At 40.4% G+C, this 25,777-nt stretch overlaps 1 protein-coding gene across 1 annotated transcript in view; it reads left to right on the top strand.

The window, feature by feature from the left end:
- Nucleotides 1–25,777, top strand: part of PTGFRN (prostaglandin F2 receptor inhibitor) — a 95,540-nt gene that overhangs the window by 51,166 nt on the left and 18,597 nt on the right. The window contains exon 6 of the mRNA XM_063126790.1: nucleotides 15,913–16,332. Within this exon, the coding sequence (XP_062982860.1) occupies nucleotides 15,913–16,332 (420 nt within the window). The remainder of the gene's footprint in view (nucleotides 1–15,912; nucleotides 16,333–25,777) is intronic.

The following is a 25,777-nucleotide window of genomic DNA, read 5'->3' as shown; positions in this document are numbered from 1 at the left end:
GTCAGGGAGAAGCAGAATCACTGTCTTAATGTGTACCTGACTGGAAAAGCGTATGCAGACATCAAAGCTTTTTTAAAACACACACACACACATTTTTCATGCATTTGGTACTGTATAGTGTGTACCATATATATTGCTATGTCAAAAGATGAAGAGACATATTAGACATGAAGGGATCTCCTCCTCCTCCTCCTCCTTCCCACAGTGTCTCTCAGTCAGAAGGTAAAATGCCAACCATACTTTGGATCCCTCCTTCCTGTTTCTCCCCCACCTCCAGTCAATATTATAATTAATGCCCTGCTACCTGTGTTCGTTTGCTCAGTGCTGTAGATCAGGAGGACAGGTCTTCCTTCAATTCCTCCTGTGTTTCTCCCACAATTGCCTTGTACATTCCATTTTAGCTGTGACCTGGTTACATCCAAGCTGTAGACAGTGAGGAAAACTACTCTGGCTTAATTTATTTTCAGTATTTTTACCTTGACTTTCTATAATAATAATCAAGGGAACTAACAATGGTCAATAAAAACACGCAGCAATTTACAACACATTAAAAATTGATCTTGAAGTAATAAAAAACAAAGCAGCAGCAGACAATGTCTTATTTTAAAGCAGCATCCAGAAGGGCCTGCTGAAACAGTACAGTCTTTACTGCCTGCCTTTATATACCACTGAATGTAGTAAAATCTCTCAACAGGGTTGCTATTGCTTGAGCAGCAGTGAGGCCAGGTGGACCTTTCTTAGGAGAATATTCTATGAACTACTCTGGCTCCATGTTCTGCCAGTGGAAGAACAGTGAGCCAGAGTCTCAGGCCTATCGCAGTGCTCAGGCAGGTTCATATGTAAGAAGGTGATTCTTTGGCCCATTTATATCTGCAGAGGCTAAAGTTTTCCTGTAGGTTTTGTTCTGAGAATATTTGGAACCCCAAAATCTGTGGGAGAATGGAGGATGGCTTCAATGAAGGTCAAAACCAGTACATGACTACCATTTGTTGGAGGGAATTAATACCCACATCCATAAGTAACACTTGAGTCTGATTTAAATACAGAGTCGTGCAATTTGCTTCCTATTTATAACTTTATTTACAAAACTGCAAAATCTATAAAGTCTTTGTAGACTGCAGACCATGGTTTCTGGACAATTTTTAGTTGGCTCTAACCATGGCTGATGCTGATTCAACTGAAATGACAAACAATAGCTAAAGCAAATTATAGAAGCGAGGAAGGAGCGTGTCAAACTGCAGTGCATTCCCGATCTCTGAACCAGGAAATGTTCAGAGATCAGAAAATGGAGACCAGTGTTGAACTTCTATGAGACAGGTTCACAGATGTGTTTGTCCATGTAGGGATGCCTTCAGCTCTCTGCAGAAATGTGACATTTTAAAATCTGCCCTGGCATACTTACGCTAAGAATGCTTTCCTTTTTCTGTATTGAAATGGAAGCTAAGGGTGGGGGTGGGGAGGGAGGGGAGGTTCGTTGTTTGGGGTATGTAAAATAAAATAGCCAAATTGCTTGTCACTCTCATGAGGCTTTTTAGCTGCTTCTGGAGAGAAATGTAGCATAAACAGTGTAATAGCTGCTCAAACTTAAAATGCAGTCTTATTTGTGAAAGACACGTTCATCTGATTTTTGTTTTTTTGTTTTTGTTATACCGTGGAAGTCTGTTTACGCTTCTTTGGATCATATTTGCATGATCTGAAAGAGGCTGCGATGACAGCAGTATGTGTGGCATTCCCTGCCACCAAGCCTTTAGTAATGGCAGGTTTTTAAAATATATTTTAGAAATTCCTTATCTCGCCAGGTGTATAAAATGTGAGGGAACCTGCATTTTGACAGTTCACCTTTGTTTTTAATGGTGCTTTTTGCATTTCAAATACCTTTTCAAGTGGGTCTTATGTGCTGCCTCGCTGTTAGTTGCATTTTGAGTTGCACTATAAACAAACATCCATTAAAACAAAAATGCTAAACTAAAATACATAGGTCCATGCAAACGTTTTTACTAGGCTTTGCAACTTCTAAGCCCTTGACTTAAGAGTTGCTGATTGCAATCTTCAATGGAATGACTCTGTGCAGGCTAGGGCTTGAACATAGGTGTTCTTTGCCTTAGGCAGACGATTTGGACACATAGCCAGCAAGAGTAGGTTACCTAGCTCAAGATTTGTGATAGCCCTGACCTCTTATGGACGTCCAAGTAGATTATGTGGCATATTTGGTTCAGGGTATGGAACCTGCTCCCTGCTGACTGCTCCTTTTCCCCAATATCTTGAGAAGAAAATAGTATCTGTTGGTTTAGCCTGTAGCATGAAGTGGTGATCTGTACTGCATCAAAGATTGCACATTATTACAGTTAAGGGGATTAAGGTACTCTGTGTGTGTGTGTGTGTGTGTGTGTGTGTGTGTGTATGTGTGTATTGGACATAAATCTCTGTGGATCGCATTCATCTATTTATATAAAAATAATACTGAACATTTATTTCTATTGAATTTTTATCTCTCAGTTTTTCCAAGTAACCTGGGGCAGTAAACATGCCCCCCTCTCCCATACCCCATCCCTCTCCCCTCAACAATCCCAAAGAAGGATTTTATCTTTGTAAACTTTGGGCTGAGTGGGGATTTGAACCCAGGTCTCCCTTGTCTGGCTCTACATTTTAACCACCTATAGCACACCGGTTGTTCTTCTAGGTCTTGACTTTGGCTCTATCTTGTCTGGAGCCCAGACTGCTAATAAAGTGAAGAAGTTGCCTACCTGGATCACTCCTTCTCAGAAAAGGCCACCAGGGTTTCCATAGGTGCTGGTGCCCGCTGTCCCAGGTTCCAAGCCAAAACAATTGGAATCAGTTGCAGTACATTGTCAGTCTTGCTCTTCTAGTGTAGCACTGCATTTCTGCCCAGTAAGGTGAGTAGTAGTTTAAGACAGTCAAGTGTATTGCTTTTTCAATGGCTGAAGAAAGCTGAGGGTGGATTCCTGCACTGAGCAGGGGGTTGGACTCGATGGCCTTGTAGGCCCCTTCCAACTCCGCTATTCTATGATTCTATGAGATACTTGAATTAGAGAACTATGGCAGTCCCTAAACATTCCTGTGTTTTAGGATTAACAATGAACCCCAGAGTCTAGTACCTCCTAAAAACCTCAGCCAATATTTTTGTGCCAGAAATCCTGAGCCACCATCCACAAGTGTGTATCTGACATATCCAGTAGATGAGGGACCCTAGCAAACACCCCAAAGCCAACATTGTCATAGTCCATAAATGTCTACTGACATTCATGTGTATCACAATGGATGGATTTTTCCACCAGAAGTATGGAGAGTTACATTCTTGACCCTTGCCTTTGGCCTTCCACATTGTTGGTTTAGTTGGAGTGGGTGGTTAGGTAGTGGAAATATTTTCTTGAGGGAAAGAATAATCACTCAGAAATCCTCCATGGATATTTGTATGAGACTCAATTTAACATCCACCAATCTTATGTGTCCTCCTCCTCCTTTTATATTCTACGTGATGTTTACTTTCCTCATAAAATGTGACAACTTCTCTAAACTAGAATGTTTTAATAGCAATCCCCCAATGCAGTCTTCTCCAATGTGATGTCCTCTAGATGTTTTAGATAATAACCCCCATCAGCCCCAGCTAGCATGGCCAGTAGTCAGTGATGATGGAAGATGTAGTCCAAAATATGTGGAGGACCTGAGGTTGGAGAAAGCTGCCTTAATATGTGACAGTGGTGTAAAATTATTATCCGTTGGTAGCCTAATCTGCAGCATTCTCTGTGTTTCAGGGAATATGTAAAAGATATTAAAGATACTAAGACAATGGTACCCAGTCTTCAAAAAGGCTTAACAGGCAGCTAGTCAAAATGCAAATCTTGACCAAACACTTTCCTTTTAATTCCTTTAATCTGAAGATTTGCATCTAGAATAGAGAACTAAATTTGGCATTATCTGATGTTATGCTGTCAGTGCAGAGTTGTGACAAATGCATTCCCTTTAAACATGTTTGCAATGGTTGTAGCATTTTTGAGACATTGCATAAGAATAGTTACTCATTTGTGGATGTCAAGAAGACTTACTGTAATGTGTGTAAAGGCTGCTGAGCTGCTATCTATCTACATATGTTGCACCTCTGTACTGACACTGCTGTACTGAAGAGGCTGCCCCTGCTATGATGGAATTAAGGGAAGTAGTGTACTTTATTATCGAAGCCTAGTTTATGCAAAGATTCAGTTCCATGAACAAAATGAAACATAAGCCACAGTTAGTTGAAAATAGAAGAAAATGCTTCTGATCTGCTACTTGCCATGCTAGAGGTGGGGAGGGGTGGAGTGCAGGAGCTTGGGGCTTGTTCCAGTAGCACTAAATATGGTTTAATTTGTTTTTAGCTGTGTATATTTACTGTTTTTATACTGTATGCTTTTATCTGTATGCCGCCCTGAGATCTTATTGATATAGGGCGGGCTATAAATGTTTTAAATAACCTAACTAGTATTTATTATTTATTTATTTATGTTCTAACACAGCTCTAGTGTATACAGTGCCATGTAACACCAGTGATGGTCAGCTACCCTGAAGTCCTTGGTTGTGTTTTGGGGGTTTGGGTGTCTAGGAAATGTCAGATGTTCCAAATGTAGACAGCTATGAGCTCTTATTTTATTTTTCTGCTAATTAAATTAGCTAGGCAGCAAGAGTATGGCGCTGTATATGATATAAGAGCAGGAATTCTAACTGAAGAGTAGATCAACATTTAGAGTTCAATCAGACATATGCATAGCTGGGATTAGGTTCCATTGAACACTGCATATTTACTTAGAAGTAGGTCTGACGTAGAATTACATAGTGTAAAACAAGATTAGATTACACAACCCTCCAACTTTGGCTTCTAAAACCCATGTTTGGAGGCAATATGAAGATTGCCTATCTTGAAAAGAATTTCCCAAATAGCAGTATGCTGGGAAACCTCATATTAGGAACTGACCTGTGGTAGTCTTTTTAAGAAGATAAATGTTCTGAACCATTCCACAAAGCTAGTAAAGCTTCCACCCTTGAAATACTCCCTCTTTTCATTTCCCTACTATGCATTTAGTAGAGTGGAACTTGGCATTTTTGAAGGGTAGCTCTGCTGTATCTAGAGCACTGTGAATTGTATTAAATGCAAAGTAATGTGCTCAACTGACAAGTTGAAGATAGATACTTAGTTCTTGTAAGGAGATCGATCACAAACGGAAACTGAGAGCTAAGTGGCAAATCAAGGAGTACTTCTTAAGAACAGGCCTGCCTTTCAGAGACAAGAATCAGTATCTCTTTACTGACAAGCTTCTGCTATCTCTTATTCATATTTAATATCTTTTGATCATCAAAGGCGACTTTTTAGAAGGGCAGAGGAGGAGGGATAGGAATCAGAGCCTGGGTTCGGAGGGAGTTCAATCAACCAGCCAAGCTAGTATAAACAGCCACCTTCATTGCTGCTGATCTCTGATATTTTTGTTAAGGTAAAGTTTTATCCTGTAATTAGGGTGGGTATTTGTATTCCAGCTCAGGGCAGGTAAAAGCAGATAGAAAGTCTATAGACTGGTGCCTAAAATATATTAATTTTATACACAATTATTCATTTCCAGACATATAAGAGCCCCTTTAAGGCATTCTGTATTTGAATAGAGACATATTGAGAGGGAGTGCACTAGAGGAAAATCAGTGTACTGGCTCCATGGATACAGGACATTCTCCTCTTCTGATAGTCACCTTCCCTGAGGAGAGGTCGACGGATGTGATGAAGGAGAGGAATGGGGCTAGCACGCTCCCTCTTGATGCATGCTTGCCTCATTCAGGTACAGAACAGCTGAATAGGGCTTACGTTGGTTCAAAGTCATGCGCACATTCAGCACATGTCTCTCACCCACTTACCCTTTCAAATAACATGATTTCCAAATTTGTTCATAAATCAAACATTTGCCAATGCCAATCAGTTTTTATAGGTCAACCTTTACTTGATTCATTCATTCAAAATTGGTACAAAGGTAGCAATAAGTACAATGCACACAGTAGTGTACTAAGCAGCTACAAGAGAATCAGTTCTCATTGAGATGATAAATCTGTATCTGGACTGTACTGCTTCTGTTTTGGTGAGAATTGTTTTTAGTTTTCATTTTAGACAATCGGTTATTTTGTTTTGTTTACTATGTATCCTGTGACGATCCAGGGTAAAAGGCAAGAGATACCAGCCCAAAGAACCCCTGTAATCTCCTGGTACCTCAGCCAGCTGCCACCACCTACCAATTAGATAAAGGGTGGAAAGAAACTTTCTACAACTATCTGAAATAGTTGAGGAGTGATTACAGACACTTTTTTTTAAAGGAAACTCCTCCTTAGTATTATGAACCAAACAAAGACTGCAATATGAAATTAAACCATCAACACAAACATAAGGTTTTTAAAAAGTTAATTTGGATTTTCTAAAGAAATTGGAGTAAAAGCAGGGATTGGGAACCTCAGGCCTGGAGGCCAAATCCAGCCATCCTGGGCAAGATCTACACTACTGCTTTAAAACGATTTATAACAGTAGTGACAACTGTTGGGGCCCAGGACACACTCCAAATACAGTTTTCAAACTGTTTTCAAAATGTCATAATTTGCTGGGTGAAGATCTGGCCCTGGGCTCCCAAATTGGCCCTTTGGGGTTCCCCAGATGGTCATGCCCCTTCTCCTTGCCCCACCTACCAATTATTTGGAGGTTTCCTGGGTTTTGTGCAGTTTTTCTCCATTATAAAAGGTTGAAATGCCTCTCTTACACTTTAGTTACTGGCAGGAAGAGGTTTAAGCTATAATATGCTGGCATTTCCTGCCAGAATTTCCCCTAGTGGGAATCTTCTGGTAGATCTTGGGGCAGTGTGGGGAGGGGACGGAGAACCATACTGAAGCCCCCACCTTATTATAGTAAAACCATTTTCCTCTGAGTGGGAAGGGAATCTGAATATGGAAACTGATTATCCCCTTTGTTACAGGAAGATGGACATTGTCCGGGCAATCTAGGGCAAGAGGCCAAGTTGCCTTTGCCATTATTAAATTTCTTAACAAGACTTTATGCATAGGGGAACAGAGAACACGGTTTGGAAAGGTGTCAGATTCAAATCAACATGCGGTGTGTGTACATGTATTTGAAACTAGGATTTGGGGCCTCCCAAAACAGGTGGTTTTTTTTACAGATTTTTAAAGATGCATATATAGGCATTAGGCACCCTTGGTGAACATGCACCAGTGTAACAAGTCAGGGGAGAACTTTCAGAAAATAGACAATCTTTTTCTAAATACTCATTGAGATAGTTCATAAATATGGACCCAATTCAAAGTGAAACAGAGGGGAGTTTGCCTATTACTTTTGAGAACAGAAAATACTAGGTGGAAAGTTATAGGTGCAATCCTGTTCTCAGTTCCTCATTAAGTTAACCATTGGTAAGCAATTGGGAAAGTTGTGACTGCACCAAGCCATATGTTGTGTTGCTTCAGCACACTTACTGAGTTGGGATCAGATTTCCTGCAGGAGCCTTTTCTTTCTGAGCTTCAAGTATAAAAACTGAACATTTTAATACAAATCTATCATGTGACTACACTTGGAAAACTGTGTACACCACATCTCAAAGGGGATATTATAGAACTGGAAAAGGTGCAGAAAAGGGCAACCAGAATGATCAGGGGGCTGAAACAACTCTCCTATGAGGAAAGCCTACAACAGTTTGGGGTTTATGGGAGCATATTAGGTATATAAAGAACTATGCATGGTGTGGAGAAAGTTGATATGGATTTTGCCACCTCTAATAATGCTAGAACCCAGGTTCATCCAATGAAGCTGATTGGTGTGCAATTCAAGACAGATAAAAGGACACAGCACATAGTTTAACTATGGGATCCACTGTCATAAGGTGTAGTGATATCCACCAACTTGGATGGCTTTAAAGGGGTATTAGGCAAATGTATGAGGTTATCAATAAATACTAGTCATTATGTGTATGTACTACCTCTAGCAGGATCCATAAGCACATGCCCCAGAATACCAGTAGCTGGGTAACAATGGTGAGTGAAGGCTGTTGCCTTCATCTGCTGCTTATGGGCTCCACAGAGGCATCTGGTGAGCCCCTATGAAAATAGGATGTTGGACTAGATATTTATTATTTATTTATTTATTACATTTCTATACCGCCCAATAGCCGATAAGCCTTTGGTCTGATGCTGTGGGAGTGTTCTTAACGTTTCAAACATAAATGTAAACCTGCAAGCCCATGCATTAGGACCCAATCCTGTAAGACAGCTCTCGCCAACCTGGTGTCTTCCAGACAGCATGGGAATTTGTATAGTTTCTAAGAAACTTTATAAGCTTTATACTGTGCCATGGAAGGATGCAGAGTTTGCATTACTGTTGATACTATTCAGTCTACAGCACTCCATTGTACCTTTTTATAATGCAGGTCATGCAGCAACAAAAATATATCAGACCGACATGATGCAACATAGTGTGCATAGCACAGATTCATTCTATATGAGCACTATATGTTAAACATGTCCATGAATTTGGCCATCAAATGCACATACACACATATGACAAAATGATGTCTATAGCAGTAGGTCTATCGTTTAGGACAGCCTACCCTAATCTGGTGGCCTCCAGATACGTTGACTACAACTCCTGGCATCTTTCAGCCAGCCATGTTGGCAGTTGGCCTGGCTAGGATTTGCTGGGAGTTGTAGTCCAACAAATCTAGAGGGCACCAGGTTGGGGAAGGCTGGTATAGGAGAACATGCATCTCCTGGATGCACTGATTGTGTGCTTTACTTTCTAGTCTATCAGTGAGCAGCCGGATGACGCAGAGAAATACCATGTAGACCAATTTGTGGAGCTTGTCTTAAGTAGTTGTGGGTTGTAATTGTCAGTACACCTGTCCTCCATGTACTTTGCTACTATCATATAGTATTCCTAGGGTTATTCAAATATATGTTGGGAACTACGTGGAGAAAACTTGTAGTAACACTTTATCCAGCCCTTATGTGCTTTCTTGTACAGGCGATCTGGGAGCAGAGAATTATTTTGCCCCAAGAACTCTGCAAAACATGTTCTTATCTGTCTTTTCTGGGAGAATTAAAAGCATCTATTAAAGTATTTGCAAAGAAGTCTCAGTCTAAATATTCCTGGAATGACTGGTTTTGAGAACCAAATTAAGTCAAAGAAAATGAGAGATCAGTAATGATAAAGTAACTCTATCTTCTCATGTTTGATTCCAAAATTAAAAGATCCCCTTTCTTTGTATTTCTGAAATGCATTACAAAAAAAAAAAGTTAACAGAACACTCATTTTTGAGATCATGTAAGTAATTTATATGAAAAGAAAGCCATTATGCTACTTACACTTTGTACTGTGCAGCAGTTCTTATGGAATGTGGGGTTTTCTGAGGCAAGTGCCTTGGAAGCTTTGTCCAAAGCCCACAGCAATGAAATCAGATGCTTGTAGTTTGTCTCGCCTCGAGTCAATATTCAGTGGCCTAAGAACACCAGCAAAAATATGCAGCGGTTATTCTACACAATCACTTAGTTGAGGCGATAAGACTTGGAAACGCATGGCAGTTGCTTTCAGTGTATATTATCATTCAGGAATGTGGGCATTAAGCAAAAAGAAATCAAAGTTAATGTCAGACTTCCCTTCATAGTCTCTGGATCACAATTAAAGCACTTAACACCAGCTTATCACATTTGGAATGCTTTTTATAAAGAGACGATTTGGTCTCAAAGTATAATTCTACCTTCCACTACAGTGGAACCTTCTCCGATCTGGTGCTCCTTCCAGATGTGTTGCAGCATAAGAAGAGCCATGCTGGATCAGACCAAGGGTCCATCTAGGCCAGCACTCTATTCACACAGTGGCCAACCAGCCATCAGCCAGGGACCAACAAGGCAGGACACAGTGCAACAGCACCCTCCCACCCATGTTCCCCAGCAACTGGTAAACATAGACTTACTGCCTCTGATACTTGAGGTAGCATATAGCCATCAGGACTAGTAGCCATTGATAGCCTTCTCCAGGAATTTATCCACCCACTCACCCCATCTCCTTTAAAGCCATCCAAATAGGTGGCCATCACTACATCTTGTGGTAGTAAATTCCATAGTTTAAGTATGCGCTGTGTGAAGTAGTACTTCTTTTCATCCTGAATCTCCCACCAATGAGCTTCATGGGATGACCCTGGGTTCTAGTATTATGGGAGAGGGAGAAAAGTGTCTCCCTATCCACATTCTCCACACTATGCATAATTTTGTACACCTCTATCATGTCTCCTCTTAGCATCCTTTTTTCCAAGCTAAACAATCCCAGCTGTTGTAACCTTCCCTCATAGGGGAGGATGCTCCAGCCCCTTGATCATTTTAGTTGCCCCTTTTCTGCATAAAGAAATAAATAGTACTCCTAACCCATTTTATCTTAGCAGGAAGTTTGAATGCCTCTTGCAATGGGCTTTTGTTCATGGTAGTAATGGACCCTTTTTCATATCATCCTGTTGTTCTGGCAGTGTGTGTGTGTGTGTGTGTGTGTATGACTCCCTCTAATCTTTTTCTCTTCCCGTTTGTTATTTGGTGTCCAGTGAAGTTGTACACAGAGAAAGTTGTTATTTATTTATTTATTTATTTATTTATTTACTATAGACTTATCTGCAGCTAGCCCTACATGGTTTGGGTCCAAGCTACCTGCGGGATCGCCTTCTCCCATACAATCCGCCCCGCACACTCAGGTCCTCTGGGAAGAATTTACTCCAGCCAACAAAAACAAGGCTGACAACTATTACCCAGAGGACCTTTTCTTCTGCCTCTCTCCCAGTTTGTGGAACGGCTTCCGGGAGAGATTCGTCAACTTAACAGTCTTCCAGAATTTAAGAAAGCCATAAAGACTTGTCTCTTCCGGCGAGCCTACCCAGTTGAATTTTAAGATGCCTTTTTTTTAATGGTGTGCTGTTTTTAATGATGCGCTGGTTTTAAACGTTTGAATTAATTGAATGTATTTTATGGTGTTTTTATTTGTGTTGTACCCTGCCTCGATCCAGAGGGAGAGGCAGGTAAAAAATAAATTATTATAATTATTATTATTATTATTGTTATTATTGTTACATCATGGAACACAGAAATTCACAGAAGCATTTTATAGTAGACTACTAGAAGGTAGTTGTATAACCTTGTCCAAATGAGACACGTGAGTGATTGACCAAACTTAAGAGGCACAAATATTGGTGTCATTATTGGTGTTCTAGGATCCTAAAGTGCCATAAAATGAAGTTCAAAGTGGCATTTAGGAAGGAATCTTCCTGGGTCCTCCATTAAAGTATACACAGCTTTGTAGGATGCTGTAAAGCAGTGCTGATCGGAAGGTCAGTCAGGATCTACTGGTAGATCTCTGGGTGATTTGGAGAAGATCAAGGATTTCTGACTCCCAATTGTTTAACAAGGGTAACAAAATGACACCCCTTTAGATCAGAGGTAAGCTGGGGAGAGTAACTAGGAGTGGATTTGTGTGTGGAAGGACTGTGAGTTCACTTCTGTTCTGGTACTTGGAACAAATGCTTGGGCTCATAATTCTTTAATTCAAAGTGTATGTCTTTTGCAAGTGTCTCAGGTTGGTAGATCTCAAGCTTCTAGTAAAAAATAAAGGGCCTGTTCCCATGTCACATTAACCCATAGTGACTTATTAGCTGTGCAGAGTAGCTTATTTTGCAAATAGCCTACTGTGCCCTGACAGACGATAATAAGTTACACAGCTTAGTTTATTTTTTCTCCCCTTACCTCTCCCCCCCCCACCGAAGTACTCCCATCCAGCCAGACAGTATCCCTGCATCCTTTGCAGATTTTCAAACTTTTGCTGGGTCTTCTTTCTTCACCCATGTGCAACAAAAGGGGGGCTCTATCTCTTTGAACATTTGGAGAAATGGAGTGAAATTTAATATACAGGTTCCCCTTATGGGGCACCACTATATGTACTACTGGATAAATGTGGAATTTTGCATTTTCATTGAAAAATGAGGATTTATCGACGTGTGAAACCATTTCGGAACCATGCAAGACTGGAGCTGGCTATATAGCTGAATATGGCAGGAAAGCAAGTTTGCTCAGAGATTGCTTGAGATGAGATGAGTGGCAGCAGTGTCTTTGGCCGCTCTTGTCCAGTGGCTCTGTAGGTGATCTCCATAACCCACATTGGTGTGACAGATGACTCACTAACCCACCATAGGTAAAATAACCTTTGCTACAGACCATGTGTTCCTAGGTGGCCTATTTGGGGGGTAATAACACACCATGGCTGGGAAAAGAGCTGACAGATGACATGCTAAGTGATCATGAGTTAAATAAATCATTGTGGTTTATTTAACCCATCGTGGGTTAATGTGTGAATTGAACACAGTCAAAGTAGAATATGCAAGCCTGAGGTCTGCCCACCCCTATACAGAAGTAATCTCCTTCCATTTTTCCTCACTTCTTGATGAAACCTGAGGGAAAATGGAGCTAGGGAAGTAACTTTCTATCATGACATGTTTTTATCTAGAATGCTAGTGTAGATTTGAGATGGAAAATTAAGGCAAATTCATTTGCAACCTTTTCAATGAAGTTGCATGCTGTTGCTTCCTTGTAGAATTTAATTATACTGGTAATGATTTTCAGGAACTACTCTTAATAGTTTTCTCATTATTATACATCATTGTAAATCTACACTATTAGTGCTAACTACAATAAAATACTTTCCATTTAACTACGAACACATCTTAACGTTAGTTTATGGAATGTTTTTCAGCTTTTTGCCTTGCCGGTGTATAATTGGAAATATAAAATCAACATGGAGCAAGTAAAAGCTGCGTAAACAGCTTGGAGCTGTTGGAGAGTTTAATAGCTTGAACTGCCTCCAGTTTTTTAAAAGACTGCTTTTATTATAATATAAAAATAGTCAAGGACAGTTCATATGGAAATCTCACAAGGAAGGGAATGTGTTTCTCCTTAAGTGATTAGTCAAAATATTGTGACAAGAAGTGCACTTGTGTTAACAACCTTCTGAGAATGTTTGTGGCTAAAAAGACAGGCATTTACATTACAGTTTAATGCAGAGTATGCTTTAGAAGTTAAGCTTGTAACTGATGATCAATATTTCTACTCCTAAGTATTTAAGACCACCTATTTAATTGACACTGACTAATCCTTCTGTAAATGAAGACCATATTCTCAGCTGAAAGAACTATCTGCATACATGTAACTTGTAAATAGTTTGCTTTAAAGTACCCCTATATAATAAGCAGCAATTGTTTCAGTTTTAGAACCTTTCTGTTCCTAGAAAGGTTCTAAAACTGATTTATGTCAACAAGGTGTTACTTGAAAGCCTCTGGCAACACTTACTTAGTTGAACAAGGAAGACTTGGAATAAAGCTAATAAGAGCAAGGTCTGTCTAGAATGGGTAATCAGAATGTCCCTGTTTTTGCCTTCTTCTTTATAGGGCTCCATTGGCAGGTACTCCTCTGAGCCAGCCCCACAGAGATGATCAAGTGCAAGTCCGTTCAACCAGGAATTCTCAGGTTCCCAGGTTGAGAGGAATCGTAGTAGTGGCGCTGGCTAACTTAAGAGCAGTACTGGTGTTGGCTAGGTCTAGCATTTGTAGTATTCTGATGATTGCTTAGCAGGGGAACAAGTAATATCCCTAAACTGTTCCATCATTAGTACATGCAAGCTAGATTCAGCTCAGGTGGGAGTTCATTTGTTCATGTTAGCATAGCTATGGGACATTATGAGGAGCTTTAAACCACAGCTTTAACCATGGTGAATAAAGCAAAAAGCCATATTCAACATGGTTAAAGCCATGGTTTAAGGTGTCTTCTGAACACAGCCTGGCTTTCTGGCTTTACCACCATGGTTAAAGCCATGGTTTAAAGTGTCTTCTGAATGGGCCCAGTGAGTTCTTTTCTAGTATTCTTCTCTTTTTCTAGACATCGGGAGTTAGCCTTTCTGGATTTCCCAGCTTTGCACTGCCACCACTCAGCAGGGGAGGTGCTTTAAAAGCATGCTGTAAAGTTGACCCCATGCCCATGGCCAAATGAAACACCCCCTTCCAGACCATGCAGCTGTACTAATTAACTTAAGGACAAGAGGCACTGTTGAACATTTTCTGAGTGTTGGTGAGAAATCTGAGAGCTGTCCATTTTAAGAAATGTGATTTTCTCGATGTTTTGAAGGATTACTTCTGCAACCTTGAAAGCATTTTAAATGGTGGGGATTGGATGGTTTGATGCTTAGCTAAGCTGCAGTTGGTACACTGTTCTTTCTCTCTTGCTGTTCCCTTTATATAGCTTTGCACCCTGATCTCCTTTGTACAGTGCTGATACAGTTGTCATATTCGGTTTTCTCATCTTCTAGGCAATGTTTACTCATTGTGAAAACTGCTGCCTGAAGGCAAAATGCAGCAAAATGTAATCACGACAACTACCTTGTGGATCTCTTGGGGGAGGACACAAGTATTATTGTATGTAGTTTTAATTTTGTGAAGTGTGTTGCGAGCTTGGTATATCTTATTTCCCTGTTGCCTTGTAAAAGATTCACCTTGTGTTTAATATTCAGCCAGTTTTTTATTGGAAGAAAATGGATTGTTGTACAAACAGTTCTAAATGCCAAGCTAGTTCAGGTCTATAAATAATAACTCTGCTTTCATGGCACGTGACCTGCTTCCTTTGTACCGAAAAGCTAAAACGTATGTGATGCACCTGTAGAAGCTGAGACCAAATGAGAGAATAGGTTGAAGGAAAAACCAATACTCAGGGACTGGAACTGCATATATGCTAGTTTATTCCAAGCCCTTTAAAGATAGCAGCAACAGGTTATAACATTTTAGATTGATGGCCGGTCACAGAAATGTGAAGATCAGTCTTTACATATTGCCTGAATCACCTTCTGTCCTCCAATGTAGAAAGGAGATGGAGGCAGTTGATTTTACTTCTTCATTAAAGCAATGTGAAACACAGTCCTGATAAATCTTGCGGACTGATGTTGTGCTTTTAAATATCTTCCATTTTGGCAAAGTGCTTTTCTCTGAACTGAGCTGTAATATTTACCTTTGAAATAGAAGGGAGATTATGCACAGACACGATACTATGCTGAATGGTCAATTGACTGCCCATTGCTAACTGCTGAGATAAAGAATAAAAGTGAGAAAACGTATCTGGCTTTCTAATAAATGCAACTGTATTAGAACTAATGGTAGTACAAAAAAAGTCGAAGATCAAATGGAAGTCTTGTATTGATTTTTTAAAAAAGAATACTAAGAGAGAGGAACCTTTACAGTTATTGTGAGATGCATTCAGTAGTTGACTTGATTCCTTATCCTGAATTACTGACAGTCTGAACTAAATGTCATATAAACCCTCTATATCAGGAGGTACTGTTGGTCTGGTAAAGTTAATTCCTTCTGACTCTGTATACCCATGCTCACTTATAAAGCCCATCCCATAATATGAAATTGAAACTCTGACTTCTTATTAAGGCTCAGTTAGGAGTTCATTCAAGCATGGAGATAAAATTCTCAGTATGTCATTATTCTGCATGCCAATCTTTGCCTGCTGTTTCTGTTTTTCATGCATTGTCAAAACATGCCACTAAATAGCTGCTGAAACCTATCTCACTTGGGCTGCAGTCTTATGCATACTTATGTGGGTGTAAACTCCATTGAATATATTGAGATTTGTGCTGTTAGGGATGTGAACTGTCCTGTGATTCTTTGTATGTCTGCTTCTAACATACTATGGTGCACTCCTTAATGTTTGACTTGAAATGGCAGTGCAGAATGTCAGCAGCTTAATCCCTTGTCTATTGCATATGTCTGTCCACCCTTTGCTTGTTGCTTATGTCTGTGCCTTCTTTGCTCTTCTCAGATTATACGCTGACCGTAGAGGCTGTGAAGCTGAAGCCATTCTTCATGGCAGGGCACACCTTTGAAATGACATGCAAGGTGTCTTCCCAGAACATCAAGACTCCTCGTTATTCAGTCCTCATTACAGCTGAGAAGCCTCTGAGTGACCAATCACATCCTAATGGGACCACTCGCATAATTTCTCTCAATCAAGACTCAGTGGTCAGACGGGAAGACTGGACAGATCAGGAACGAGTGGATGGTGTAGTCTTGGAAAAGGTCCAGGAGAACGAGTTCCGCTACAGGATGTACCAGACCCAAGTTTCTGACGCTGGGCTGTATCGCTGCGTGGTGACTGCATGGTCACCAGGGGGTGGCGGCATGTGGCGGGAGGCAGTCAATGGCTTATCTAATCCCATCCAGATAGACTTCCAGAGCTCAGGTCAGTACAAAGTTCAGCATGGTTAATTATTTTAAGAACATGATGATGATTACAGTGCCTGTACGAGTGAGTCATCCAGTTAGAAGTGCTTTGGTGCATTGACTGAAATTCCCTCAAATCTTTTATACCGCTGGTGCTTCATATGTTAGGAGACCTCTAGCATTTAAGAAACATGGGTAGGTTTCAACTGTGCCTGAGAACTAATGCTAATGATGCTACACTAGCATAAACCAATGCTTGAGCAGTGGAACTTGCACTTTTTAGGGCAGTGGGGAAAAGTGGTGATTTGCTGCAGCACTAGTTATATGAATCGCTAATACTTTCCACTATACAATTCCAGGTGCTAATGCTTGTTAACGCCCTTCTCTGCCTCAAACTCTGAACTTGCTTATGTCTGTGCCTCCTTGCTCGTCTCAGATTATACGCTGACTGAGGCTGTGAAGCTGAAGCCATATGTGCCTCCACCCTGCATCCCATGCAGTTGAGAGAGGCTGAACGTTGGTAGTCAGGACACATTCCATTTTCCCCAGTAGAACCTCACATGCCAGACTAAGAATCACTCTTGTATAAAAACTTAATAATGCTGGCTCTGTCTCCTTTTTTTTAAAGCACCATTACGCACACTGTAGTGAGATCAAGCTGAGCCTATCTATGCTGTCTGTGGGAAGAGACGTGTTGATCATACCTTCAGCAAGGTGGATGATGTTCTGTAAGATACTGAAGGTAGAAAAGACTGCAGCTTGCCATACAGTCGGAGAATGCCAAGCAGAACGCAATTTACGGCAGATTTTTAGAACGCAGCCTGATGTCTAGCATCATCTCTTGTAGACGTGTGACTGGAAACAAGGCTACAGCGCTAAGTGTTGTATTATTACAGCTTTTCCCGGCCTTTGCCATTTCCAGCCTCTTGCTGTATTTTCACTTGTTCAGTGAGGCAGCTGCTTCTCTCCCAGATGTGTGTGCACAAAGGGGTCATCATGGTTGAGGTACCAAAGTCAGAACTCAGTAGATGGCACCACTTTGGAGCAGTATTTACTGCAATAAACACAGAAAATGTGAAGAAAAGATGAGTCGAGTTGCAACCAACAGCAACTCCCCACTGCTCATTTTTTCCTTCACACTTTTTCTGTTCACCTGGTAAATACTGCCCTAACCACAAGGCTGTGTCTGGTGTGAATCAGCATTAACCTGTTACCCATTCTAGGCTTAAATCTAGGCTTGATGCCTTCCAGGCATGTTGGACTAGGGTTAGAGTATCCCAGCTGACTTTGAGTATCATTTCATAGCATTGGGCTACAGTATATGTGGGTGGGGTGGGGGAATGGGTGCCTGCTACAGCTGTATTTAAAACATAAATACTTTACTGTAGAATTTTAGCCGTATTCTCTCTGCGCTGTGCCCAACTCAGGCAAAGATCTTTAATCTTAGAAGCCAATAAGGAGTAGAAGAACTACAGATAAAGGAATTCTCACAAATGTTCACATTAGTGCTTTTAGTGTTTGTTGCAATAGACTTCTATGTTTGTATTGATTTTTGCTTGAAGCTGGAAGGACATATTTGGATCAGAACACTTTCCTACAACTAGTTTGGCTTCTTGCCAGAGCTGTTTTGGAGCATAATTTTGTCTGAATGGTTTCACGTTTCAAGAAAATCTCTTCATGAAGTGGATGTGCAATCTTAGCTGAACTGCAGGTGGTCTCTCTTTTTTCCCTTTGTATAAATTGGTGAATATACTCTTACTCCAGCGATTTTTAATTATTTTTGACCATAGGAAGCATGAAATATCATGTTTCCATAAATGTTTATGGAAGAATGTCTCTCAGATTCTTTCCAGTTATGATTTCCAGAAGGGCAGTAATGTGTATTGTAACAGAAAGAAGTAAGAGTCTTGTGGATATTAGGACATCTTCTAACCCGGAGCTCAATCAGAACACACAAATTCTAATATAGGTTTAATCACTCTATAAAAGACAGTTTCCAGTTGTGTATCAAAATGTACTTGTTCAATTTACTGTATTAAATCTTTAGAATGGGAACTATCACTAATTTACTTAAGACTATTTCACAGCTGAACAGTTCTCATTGCTGGGAAATGGTCCTTGATTAGGCAGCTGAAAATGTCCTGCTTTTTATTCACACTTAGTGAAATCTTTCTGTATACTCTAAACAAGTCATGGCCCAGGTATTGGTAATGTAGTGCTTTTAGTTAATCTGGGTTTCCTTCTCTATGTTATATTCATAATCTTCTAGTCCACTTCCCATTTTGCTAATTATAAAGATACATATATGCTTGGATTTACTAAGAAAATAAGTATATTCATATGAAGAGTCATGCTGGTTCAGACCAAGGACCCATCTAGTCCAGTACTCTGTTCACACAGGACCAACCAGCTGTTGATCAGGACCCCACAAGCAGTACATGAGTGTAACAGCACCCTCTTGTCCATGTTCCCCAGCAACTGATGTACATAGGCATCCTGCCTCTCATACTGGAGATAGTATGCAACCATCAGGACTAGTAGCCGTTATATAGTCTTTTTCCTCCAGGAATTTGTCTATTCCCCTTTTAAAGCCATCTAATTTGGTGGCCATCACTTTATCTCATGGCAGCAAATTTCATAGTTTAACTATGCACTACGTGAAGAAGTACTTCCTTTTAGCTGTCCTGAATCTCTCCAGAATCTCCATCAGCTTCATGGGATGACCCTGGGTACAAGTATTATGAGAAAGGGAGAAAAATGTCATAAAGGCAGGAGGCATCAAATTCTATTCAACTTATGTATGGTGCAGACTCCCCATTTGGTCTGTGATGTGTTTTAGTAACACAGGGAGCACATGTCAGCAGCTTTGAGCAACTTGGAGAAAGGGCGGGATATAAATGCAATTACGAACAATGCGTGTTGTCCCTTGTTTAGTAGATGATGCTGGTGTAGCAATTCCTAGAGCTGGTGATGGTTTGAGATGACAATACTTCCGTTGTTGTTGTTTACATTGTACCATTCTGTTATCAAAAAGTGCCATATCTGAGGGCCATATCACATATTCGCTGGGCTGGCAGGGACACACAACATACCGCTCAAATGCATATAACATACTTCTTACTCAAATATAGCTCCTGCCCAAGATCACTTCAGAGGCCTGGCACCTGCTTTGAATCAGATAAAGGCAACACTCTTCCAACAAACCGCAATTTCCAGACCACCAGCCATCCAGGAATCCTGGTTCCCAGCGCTTTTCCCTCCTCTAATCCCTTCTCTTATTGAAGGATCCCGACATCTAATTTTTTCTGGAATCTTTCCAGAAAAAAGAAGGGGAAATGCTATAGGAACAGGCTCCATAGTTCTTGTCATAGAACCCCTGCTTTTAGAGCATCCCAGGAAGCAGTCAGGAGCAAGCATGAATTCCTAGGATGCTCCAGAGATGCTCTAGGAGTGAGACTTCTACAGCAGGAGCCATAGAGTCTGTTCCTAGAGCTTTTTCTCTCCCCACCCCCCATTTTTTGTCAGGGATAGGCTTGGGGGCCACTCTTTCTGCACCCTGTGTTACCATTTCTCTAACCTATATGCAAACATGCTGTACAGCAGGATATGACCAGTTAAAATGAGAAACAATCTATTAGTTGTTAGCAAGATATTTCTTGTTTAAGTCCTGTACATTTCAATACCTATTTTACTTGGAATTTAGCAGGTGTTTTGATTTGGGCTCTGTTTGTGTGGCTAGGACACGTTAGTGATAGCAACTTTTCTCTGTGATTATTCAGTTTCATGGCCTTGGAATGATCATTGATCCATGATTGAATCTGGAACTTTGTGTTGATCTTAGGACATTCCAGGGCATTTTTGACCCCATGCCCACAATACTGCTATAATCTACTGAGTTTTTCTTTGGGAGGTCCCAATCCCTTAAGCATATGGATTCAGCAGTTTAGTAGATTTGATTGCCAGAAGCATCAGATTAGCACCTAGGAATTTACTCCTAGGAATCCTAGATGTATGACAGCAGTGTGAGACACAGTTATCAGCACAGGATGCCTTCAGGCAGCAGCGTACAATACTTCATCCCATTCATCTTTCCTTCTCCAAAGCAGGAAAAGCCAATGGAGAGAGAGAGAGCCTTTTTTGGCTGAATGGCGGCATAAAAATCCTAAAATAAATAAAATAAATAAATAAATAAATGGAACAAGGGGTTGTGAGTTTGGGCCGGTGTGGCTAAGGCTTTTCTGACATCTTTGCCCTGTAACTGCCAAACAACCCCCCAGGTTTTCTCCCCACTTGGAGCTGGGGTGATGGTAGGGATCATTGTTCAGATTATCCCTCCTACCTCTGCAGCTTCAAAATTGGGAGGAAGGGTGACCATCTGTGGTTCCATATTCTCCATGGAGAGTGTATTTCTTGAAGCCTGGCTATTGGAGCCCACTGTGAGAGTAAGTCTCAGGACAGAATATAGATGTGGAAATGGCTGCATAACCTCACATAATGAACTCTGAGCCCCCTGAAGGCAAGCCATTCAGCAAATTGCACCACCATAGGGCCAGAGGGGCAAATATGAGAGGAGTATAGAAAATAAATGTGATGTCAAAGCTCCAAATGTTCATTGTCTTCTTTATAACTTTTAATAATAGATTTTGGCTTTCCAGTAACAAACTAGTTCGTGCCATTTCAGAGCTCCAGGTAGTGTTAAAAATGATAACACAAATTGATATGTACTTCGAAAGGATAGGTGAACATGAGCTATAGCTAAAGTTTATTGCATTCTTCAGTAACAGAAGAATAACATGTTCAATATTAGTGTTGCTAGAATTGCACACACAGGTCCTATCCTGAAACAGTGTACAGAACATGGATATCAAATTGCCCTGCTAGATTGTGCTGTTCCACATGGCAACCATAATATATATTTAGCTTGCTGCTCCCAAGCATGCCTATTCCCAAATTCTGCCTAAGCCCTGCTGCAGGATCTGCTTTAGTAGTTTGAGTTTCAGTCCTACCAAAACTTATACTTTCAGTGCTCCGCAAAGTTAGATGCCTATAGCCTAGAACTAGAAACCAGTAAAAGGCCATTAGAATAATCTCTCTCTCTCCCCCCGCCTCTGTGTGTGTGTGTGTGTGTGTGTGAGAGAGAGAGAGAGAGAGAGAGAGAATGAGTTGTTCCCTTGGGCACAGACCTGAGACTCATACAGTATTGAAATCAGACTATCAAAGTATATATATTAAAACATTCATATCTTGCATTTCAGAACTCTAAAGGCAACACAGACTAAAGCACTCGTAAAAACAAAGGGTCTATTCCCTTGCATGAACACCAGGGAAATCATCCTTCCCACTGCAGCCCTTGTGTCCCGTCCCCCGCAGATTCTTCTGAGCATTGGGGATCACTCAGGATATGCTGGGTATGTGGGGCAGAGGCTGCAGTGGGATGTTAGATGGGGAGAAATGAGGTGGAGGCAGCTTGTGCATATCAAATAATGGACCAAGGTCCTTGGTACAACAGTCCTAAACATTTTGTACAAACTAAATGGTATGGGTTTTTTTATGATTGTGCAATGTGAATTAGTTATGTGCATGTGTGGGGGAGCAGAATGATTCCTCCCCACAACAATAATGTTCTGCACTGTTAGGAGTCTGCCCCTCATTTAGGCTTTAGCTGTCCACACAAAATGCACCCAGTTTTCAAATGAAGTGGTATAAATCTGGTGTCAGGATTTACTGTGCTCTATCCCAGAACAATCGGAGGAAAAATTGAGAAGAATCTGAAACAGGGAGCTTCACAAGTTTTTTTGATATATTCCCCAGATCTGGGTTAAATCCATGTGTTCATTACAGAACAATGTTTTGAGAACTGGTTTGAAAATTTCCAGGTTGTAGCAAAGCCCATTGAGATTTGGACTGAGATCTTGATATGAAAGATGAGTGGAATGAAATATGTTCTTCACTGACCAAAGGATCTGGCACTTGGAATACTATGCAGATCTCAAAAAGGATATTTTAGAACTGGAAAAGGTTCAGGAAAGAGCATCCCAAATGATCAGGGGGCTATAAGGAAGAATTGGTACAATTGCTGGAGTTTTTGTTTTATTAAAGGTGACTGCAGGAGGGAGCATAATAGAGGTTTATGAAATTATGCATTGTGTTGAGAAAGTGAATGAAGAACTTTGATAATACTAGACTTCAGATTCATCCAATGAAACTGGCAGGAAAGTCAGGGTATAGAGAATAAAAATATTTCTTCACTCGGTGCATAGTTAGCTTGCAGAATGTGCTGCTACAAGATGTGGCAATGGCCGCTACCACAGATGGCTTGAAAAGGGAATTAGACAGATTTGTGCCAGAGAATCCTACCACTCAGGCTCAAAAGCAATATTGCCTCTTCAGTCCAGTTGCTTGGGAACAACAATGGGAGGGTGCTATCGCCCTTGTCCTTCTTGTGGGCTTTTCAGAGGCATCTGGTTGGCCACTCATGGGGACAGGATGCTGGACTAGGTAGCCTTTGGTTTGATCCAGCAGGGCTGTTCTTACATTTATATAACATAATCTTTAAGCATTCCCTTCCATTCTCCGAGGCAATGTATAAAAGAGGTCGTCTCCCCACCCTCCTCCTACGCTTTGGATAGGAAAGTGCTTTAATAATTCTGGTATGGCCTCTTGTCAATTGGTGGCTGGCAATACATGCCAGAGCTAAAACACACAGCTTTTGGAGGGTAATATCTTACTGTGTGGTTAGTGTTAGTTAAAAGAAAAACAATGTATACAGAAAAACAGCTGCTGGTTATGGCTTGAATTATGTGGCAGGAAAAATGGGTCTATTAAATGACAAGATGATAGTAGCTTCACTTTAATCTTGCAAAGTCTGATGCCAGGGTAGATATGAGTAATACTTTGGATTAAGAAAGGCTTGTAGATTACATCGCTTTTTCCTACAGCTCATACTGTGTTATACTCTTGTTAGTGTAGCGTTGAAAGTCACATTCTTATGAAGCTTGTATGCCTAGACAGAGTTGTCAGCTCAACTGTCTGTAGAATCAAGTTATGCGTGTGTCTTCCTGCCTCAATGGAGAAGATAATTTAAGCTAATTCATTTCTTTTAAATTACTGTGATGTGTTTGGGCAATGTATTTCAACAAAGGCCACTGTTCTTTCAAGTTTGGCCCCCTTATGTGTAATTAATAGTTGTATCAGGCTGTGATCAGCACAGAATATGTGTATCTTCTACAGTTTTCCCTGGGTGGATTATTTAATCAAGGTTGTTTACATCAATGGGTTATTTCAAGCATTAGTCATAGTTAGAATAGTCCCATTGAAATGAGTGTGACTTAAATTAGTCATGATTAACTTTAATCCCATTTATTTCAATGACTGGGTACACACAACATGACAAGGTTGAGTATGGATTGAGTGTGGATTATCATTAAACCATGGGTTGTGTGTGAACCTAGACTCACCAACAAGCCACAATTTGTTATCGGAGGACAACCCACAGTTCACAACTGAACAACAAACTATGGGTTCTCTTAGTGGATTGTTTATGGTTAACAAACTATGTTTTATTAGCATGGCTGGGTTCACACAACAATCCATAGTTCAACAAAAAATCATTTTTCTATTACAACCCATACTCAATCTTGAGTGTGGGTTGTCATTTTGTGTACCCAGGTATTGTAGCCCTCCAGATGTTTTGGCCTACAGTATCCATTTGCCCTATTCAATATAGCAAATAAGGAGGAATGATGGGAGTTGTAAGCCAAAATGTCTGGAAGACCACAAGTTCCTCACCCCTGCACTAGCGTTTGCACAGCCACTAGCAGAGCAACTAGCGCAAGCAACATCTAGGCTAATAAACTCATAATGACTTGTGCAAGACATTGCAGTACATCTTGTGGTAGCGGAATCAAAGTTTTGGAATTGGTACTTATACAAGGATGAAAACAGATTTCCCACAAGTGGTAGAAGCATTGCACTAGCAGAAAGACGCCATTCCATATAACACTGAGCTGACAAAGGGAGTGTTGCTCTCTTCTCATTTGGGGAGTGAAGAGAGACAAAGGCCATTTCTACACCTGCCTTTTTTCCAGGGATCGTCCTGGGATCATCCCTGTGCATGCAAATGACACACAGGGGATCCCGGGAGGAGGCAAGGACGATCCCTCCATTTGCCTGGGATAATCCTTAGGTGTAGAAACACCCAAAGTCTCCCTGTTTTCATTTTAGCAGATGTGTCCTACTTTCCATTTGGAAACATTGGACGTAGTGAAGGAATGCATAGAGGAGCATCTATCTGGGTATGTGCTATCCTTGATCTCAGACGGAAGACTAGTTAACCTCTGCCAAAAGAGCACACACTTAACCAAAAGTGCATTGTGCATGGTTTGCTATGGCAATTTTTGGGGTGTGGTTCTCGTATTTAAAGTTTTCTTTTTTTTTAATTAATAAGCGATCTGAAACTTAATGCTTCCAGCACAACCCTTGAACCCTAGTTCATTCTCTCTCTCTCTCTCTCTCTCTCTCTCTTTCTTTAAAATGAAATAGATCCTGACAAAGGCCGAAGCAAGCTTCAGCTTTTGTTATAACCATAGGCTCATAGAGCTGGAAGGGACTTGTAGGACATCTAGTACAACTCTCTGCTAAAGAATTACCTATTAACCCTATTAACCCTTACTCTTCTGTTTTGTGGATAGACCACATTTCCTTAGGTATTCCTTAGCCAAATACATCACCTATGAACATATCAATAAGAATTTTGTTTTAGTTTTCTCAACATTCATTAGAAGAACTTTGCTCCCATTTTCATGTGAGTACCCATCTAAAAGATTTCTGTCCTGCTTTAGAAATACAAAGGTACTTGTAAGTGAAACAAAACATCATTAAATTACAACTCAAAATAACAAATATCCAAGCAGCAGAGAATTAAAGCACAATCTATAAAGTGTATATTATATCTCCAAACTCGTATTCATCCAGATTATAAACACTTCTTTGATAATATACGCAGCACAAAGAAACTTTATAGTGCTTAAATCCAGTTGGGTAATGCCTCTCTTAGGACCTAACTAAATGTCACAATAGTAAGTAAGCATTCATGTTCTCTACATTTTGTTCTCTACCAGCCTAATAAATATACTAGCTTTCTCAATGATAAATTGAGTGAAAGCTTTAAAAGTTTTCAGATATCAAGTTAATTAAGTGGAGGTTGATGTTCATCAATATAATCTCCTTTTTCTAATATCTTGGTGTATTCCCTAAGATGAGACCTCTACATTATCTGTAAGAGTCATGCCTAGGTCCTACAATACCTTATCCTGTTAATTTGGAAAACAACAGATTACTGGCCAGAGGTCAGTAGCTAATGCCTGTTAAATTGATTGAGTTGTGGTTATTATTTCTCTCTCCTTTTCAACAGATTTGTGTTATAGTATTTAACTTTCAGTGTAACTTTCCTATTTCTCCTCCCT

The sequence above is a fragment of the Elgaria multicarinata genome, chromosome 5 (assembly GCF_023053635.1).
Source record: "Elgaria multicarinata webbii isolate HBS135686 ecotype San Diego chromosome 5, rElgMul1.1.pri, whole genome shotgun sequence".
Taxonomy (NCBI): Eukaryota; Metazoa; Chordata; class Lepidosauria; order Squamata; family Anguidae; genus Elgaria; species Elgaria multicarinata.
Note: the sequence above shows the minus strand (reverse complement) of the source record. Positions and strands in the feature narration are given on the sequence as shown.